Below are 6,000 nucleotides of genomic sequence, written 5' to 3' on the forward strand. Positions count from 1 at the left end.
CAGAGCCAGACGAGGGGACTTCACCCTCACTGCTGAGAACTACGTTTCCTCCTCACCGCAGCCAATCCCCACTTCCCCTGTCTCTCTCCTCCTCCAGTAGCCGTGATGAAAGAAGCCGTGACGATGAGGACTCCTTGGAGCAGGCTCGACGAGCACAGGAGGACGCACGGCGTCGCCAGGAGCAACAGACGCCCGTCGCGCCGACGCCCCCGGCATCCACCCCGCCCACCCACTCGCCGCAGGCCCCGCCCAGCCAGCCTCAGGCACCGCCCCCAGCCTCCTCAGCAGCAGCACTGCATGCCCTCGACCAGCAGAGGGAGATGGCACGCCGCCGTGAGCAGGAGAGGCGCAGGAGAGAGGCGGTGTGTGGAGAATTTTACCTCAAGTGTGACAATGTTGTTGTACAAGCTACTGCAGATCAGGGACGGCACGGTGGCTCAGTGGTTAACACTGTTGCCGCACAGCAAGAAGGTCCTGGGTTCGAACCCCGGTCCGTCCCAGGTCCTTTCTGTGTGGAGTTTGCATGTTCTCCCCGTGTCCGTGTGGGTTTTCTCCGGGTGCTCCGGTTTCCTCCCACCATCAAAGAAAGACATGTATGTTAGGGTTAATACTCCTGTCAGTGCCCCTGACAAAAGAACTGGAGTTGGTTCCCGGGTGCTGCACAGTGGCTGCCCACTGCTCCTAGTTCTAGGAAGGTTCCTAGTAGAGGATGGGTCAAATGCAGAGGATGAATTTCCCCAAGGGGATAAATAAAGGATAACTTAACTTATCTAAATATACTGAAAGCCTGAATTATGAATGAATGTAAACAAATATTTGTTTCCAGACTATTGCCCCTATTGTTTTCTAAAATATAAAATTCAGAATTTCTTATACAAGCCGACAACTCATTTTTGATTCTTTACAAAAGAGACTAGAAAATCTAAACGTGGTCTGAAAAATCCAAGTCTGCAAATTTGAGTCTGGAAAAGTAAGGAATTTTTAAATGCAAAACATGTAGAAACCCTGTAATAATAACCGTCCTTCCCCTCTCTCCCTCTCCCTGCTCTGCAGATGGCCGACACAATTGACATCAACTTCCAGAGCGACCTGATGGCCATTTTTGAGGAGAACCTGTTCTGATGAGGAAAAGAGAAGATGAGCGCGAGAGAGAAGGAACAGAGAGAAAAGCCGTACACACACATTGGCAAACACACACACATAGACCACAATGCTCTGATACATATGCTCGCTGCTCACACACACACACAGACATAGTAGAAACTGCCTCTTTCTCTCAGTAGTTGAAACGACTGGCTTGTAACATGTGAATGAGAGGGGGGAAGTGAAGTCATGAGAACACCCGACCCAACCCTCTCTCCTCCAACCTTGGATGCGTTTTGGTGTCTGACTTGTGTTTATGGTTGTTGGTTATGAGTTTCCAGGGACAACAGAGTGAAAACGGACACTGATTATCAAATAGTCAACAACTCCCTCATCCCTTCTGGAATGGAACGAGAAGCAAAACAAGAAAGGCACCACGAAACGACGGGACTGAACTTCTCAATGGGGGAAAAAAATAGTGGTGGAGAAGAAGAGGATTTAATTTAAGAAATTAAGTGGAAAAAGAAGACAACCTGATAATGTCTGATAGGAGAGAAGGAGGGTGTTAAATGAACGGGTGAACAAGATTATGGATGGACAGATCACTTTTTTGTTTTTTTTCTCTCTCTCTCCTAATCTTGTCTTTTTTTCTCTTTTTTATGTTTGGGGTTTGAACTGGGCGGGGAGGGGCGGTCTAGTTTGTCAGGTTCAGAGGTCATCTGAGGGTGGGTTGTTTTCTCAGGACACAGTGGGAATGGACACCCTGGCCACAGTCACATACTTTTCAATGCCATCCTTCCTCCCTGCTTCTTTTCTTCTCCTCTATCTTGATCAGTCTCTACCAGTGTAACAAGTCGGGGAGGCGGAGCCTCCTGATCAGTCTCTACCAATAGGCTCATTTGAGTTGACCGCTGCTCTCGCCTGAAAAGCAGACGAGAGCAGCCGAGCGCAGTCAGGCGAGGCGTCGACGATCCGAACACCCCCGACGGCACACTCACTGCTGCTCTTCTTCTTCTACAGTTTTGTTTAACAGCGCTTTGTAAACAAATTAAAACGTGCATTAGCGCCACCCGCACTCCCTGCTCAAACGACACAGCCCTTCAGATTACCTATTTCTATTTTAATGTAAGCATTACAGGTGGTATTTATGTAAAATATGGAGTGACAGCTTGGAATAGATATCAAATTGAAGTTTCTACACTTCACTGTGAGTTTGTGATGCACCTGTGTTGAACCAATGGGCGCTCAGCTTGATGCGTTTCTCCTCATCCTCTGCACTGTGCAGTCAGACGCAGTTGATGGGGAGCAACTGGCACCTCGCTCCAAATCTACGCTCGCTTCGCTCTCGACGAGAGTCCCATGATTCATGCAGTCAGACAGGCGGAGCAAGTCGGACAACTTTTCTAACCATCATGCAACGGGCCAAGCAAGTCGCTGGTCGAATGTGCGCAGAACTTGCTCATCTGAAATGAGCCTATTTTAACAAGTCGGGGAGGTGGAGCCTCTTGATCAGTCTCTAACCAATGTAACGAGTCGGGGAGGTGGAGCCTCTGTGCATTTTCTATGCACAGACCAAGCATCAACCACTGATGCTTGGTCTGTATGAGCTTGTAAACAGGGGAACGAGGAAGGAACGATGGCATTTTAAAAGTGTTGGAATGTGTCCTTTGCCTTAGCACTCTGGCCTGTAAACTTAAGGATCACACCCTACAAATTATACATATTATATATAAATAGATACATGAATATATATTATATACGAGGAAAAGTCAACAAAAAAGAACATGAGAGGAATTTGGATTGTGGGGAGCAAAGCTCGTCGCTGTGTTCATCTCTGAGCTATGGTTTTGATTTTGTAGAATTTACTGTAAAGAAGAAGAAAAAAAAACTTTTTTATGATTCTATTGAAAGGATTGTTCTGTCTGTCATATTCTCTCTCTCATACCTTTTCTGTCTTTTCTCAACTCTATTTTGTCTGTCATATTCTTTCTCTTTCTCTCAGATCTTTGTTATATTCTCTCTCTTTCTCTCTTTTCTCAACTCTATGCCAAAACCAATCTATTGAGTGCTGAAAGTTCATTCACATTTTTTACATGTAAAATGCATCTTCTTTTCACTTTATATTAAAGGCTAATTTTTTTATTGCTATTTAATTTTCCTTTATCCCTTTTAAATCAAATGTTGTGCACCAGTTTGCTCTGTAATAGTTTGAATAAGCGGTTCAAAATCATTGTATGTCACTACTTTACTAGGCTCCACCATTCTGTAGCTATATCAGCTAGCTACTGCACTTAATTGTTTCATTACTTACACATTTTCTTTCATTTTTGGATTGTTTCCATTTCATCATGTTCATGTTTTTAATCTTTCCTAGTTGTCTTGTCCACAATCGCCACCACTATCATCACAGCTTCTACAATCTGTATAATAAGACTATTTAGGTTAACTTTAATCCTCTCTTTTTTTTAAGTTCCATTTATAAAAAAAATCCCCGTGTCCATGGTAACAGTCTTGGGTTGTCGTGTGCCATTGTGTTTTTCAGGGGGCGTGACATTGTTCAGCTTGCCTGTGATTGGCCCAGAGATCCATCAGTGTATTCGGTTCTATATTCTCTTTTTGTGTTTTTTAATGTTTGATTCATTTCTTTTTCCATTTTCATATTTGATTGTTTTGAGTCCTCCCCTCCCCTCCCCCTTACACTATTTTTCTTTGCTTTATTTTACTTTGAACAACCTGTTGGTATGTTGGCGAGTGAGGTATTGAGGTCAATAGATTCATCCAGTTCTGATTAAGGAGTAAAACATCTCTTTTTTTAAGAAAAGTATTAAAATAATATAAAAAAAAGATATATATAACCCGATTGCACGTCTTTTTTGTTCTTTGTGTTCTGCTTTTGAGAGATTCTCGCGTGGGAGACATTCAAACAATGTAGATTGGCAGAGGGCGCAGACCTGGAGGAGTCCAGTTTGAGCCAGGGGAGGGAGCTGATGAGATGGAAACAGCTGGTGAGCTATGGTGTTTTCAATTTAACAGATATGCATTTGATTTAACTCCGAATCAGCAACAAGGACCAGTGGTTTTGTTTTCATACAAGTGGATCCTTTTTGAATGTAGCAATCAGGCTTCAGGCTTACATTAATGTGTGTCAGCACACTGGTCACCAACTGCCACGGTTTTAAAATATTTGACCGTGATCATAATGCCTGAGTGAAGTGATATAAAAGGAGTTGTTGGTTGCGAGGCCAAAGCGAGACAAGACTGAAACAAAGTCCTTATCAGAGACAACTCTGTGACCTGGTGGAATGTGTTGACATTGTTACTTCAAATGTCTCTAAACTTGGTGCTGCCTGTGACCTTGAGCAGTCTGACAGCCCAGGCTACACTGATAAATCTGCAGTTGTGTGCGGATTCCTTCCTTTCATTTGGCAAGCAGAAAGACACAGCTTTTCCCTTGCTGTATCTTTGACTTTCAAATGAATCCCATGGCCACTGTGGTTTTGCATAATATACATTTCCCCCTGTTCAAATCAAGCCAAGGGGCGTGACCGAAACCTGCATTTCCAAACCCCACGGGGGGGCCGGGGAGGTCAATGAAATTAAGTGAGGGAATAAAGCCAAGCATGCCTCTGAATTTATCAAGTGAGAGGTTGAGAAAAGGCCAAGAATGATAGTGGATGCTGGTGATAAAGCGCACACACTCACTCTTGCTTCTGCAGATAAGAATGCCTACAATATACTGTAATGTCAGAATGAGTGAAGGAGAGGAGTAGGAGAATGCCTCAATAGAAAAGACCCAGGGGAGTGTTGGCTGAGAGGTGCTGACAGTTAACTGAAACATTTCGAAGAGAAACGGCGAAGGGGAAGATGGTGAGCATTAGTGGCTTAATGAAGAGGAAGACGAGGGAGAACCTATGGGGCGGAGGGGTGATGGGGTGGGTGAATGAAGAGCAGAAGTGGAGTGAGAGAAGAGGTGATGGGGCTGGTGAATGAAGAGCAGAAGTGGAGTGAGAGAAGAGGTGATGGGGCGGGTGAGTGAAGAGCAGAAGTGGAGTGAGAGAAGAGGGGTGATGGGGCTGGTGAATGAAGAGCAGAAGTGGAGTGAGAGAAGAGGGGTGATGGGGCGGGTGAGTGAAGAGCAGAAGTGGAGTGAGAGAAGAGGGTGATGGAGCAGGTGAATGAAGAGCAGAAGTGGAGTGAGAGAAGAGGGGTGATGGGGTGGGTGAATGAAGAGCAGAAGTGGAGTGAGAGAAGAGGGGTGATGGGGCTGGTGAATGAAGAGCAGAAGTGGAGTGAGAGAAGAGGTGATGGGGCGGGTGAGTGAAGAGCAGAAGTGGAGTGAGAGAAGAGGGGTGATGGGGCGGGTGAATGAAGAGCAGAAGTGGAGTGAGAGAAGAGGGGTGATGGAGCGGGTGAGTGAAGAGCAGAAGTGGAGTGAGAGAAGGGGGGTGATGGGGCGGGTGAATGAAGAGCAGAAGTGGAGTGAGAGAAGGGGGGTGATGGAGCGGGTGAATGAAGAGCAGAAGTGGAGTGAGAGAAGAGGGGTGATGGAGCAGGTGAATGAAGAGCAGAAGTGGAGTGAGAGAAGAGGGGTGATGGGGCGGGTGAATGAAGAGCAGAAGTGGAGTGAGAGAAGAGGTGATGGAGCGGGTGAATGAAGAGCAGAAGTGGAGTGAGAGAAGAGGGGTGATGGAGCAGGTGAATGAAGAGCAGAAGTGGAGTGAGAGAAGAGGGGTGATGGGGCTGGTGAATGAAGAGCAGAAGTGGAGTGAGAGAAGAGGGGTGATGGAGCAGGTGAATGAAGAGCAGAAGTGGAGTGAGAGAAGAGGGGTGATGGAGCGGGTGAATGAAGAGCAGAAGTGGAGTGAGAGAAGAGGGGTGATGGAGCGGGTGAATGAAGAGCAGAAGTGGAGTGAGAGA

At 46.0% G+C, this 6,000-nt stretch overlaps 1 protein-coding gene across 1 annotated transcript in view; it reads left to right on the forward strand.

Annotated features, from left to right (window-relative positions):
* LOC310794071 (bromodomain-containing protein 4-like) overlaps positions 1-3,873 on the forward strand; it is a 39,903-nt gene extending 36,030 nt beyond the window's left edge. The window contains exons 20-21 of the mRNA XM_083655952.1: positions 98-362; positions 1,054-3,873. Of these exons, the coding sequence (XP_083512078.1) occupies positions 98-362; positions 1,054-1,122 (334 nt within the window). The 3' untranslated portion in view covers positions 1,123-3,873. The remainder of the gene's footprint in view (positions 1-97; positions 363-1,053) is intronic.
* Positions 3,874-6,000: the final 2,127 nt, after the last annotated feature.

Source organism: Poromitra crassiceps (assembly GCF_964638095.1).
Source record: "Poromitra crassiceps genome assembly, chromosome: 19".
Taxonomy (NCBI): domain Eukaryota; kingdom Metazoa; phylum Chordata; class Actinopteri; order Beryciformes; family Melamphaidae; genus Poromitra; species Poromitra crassiceps.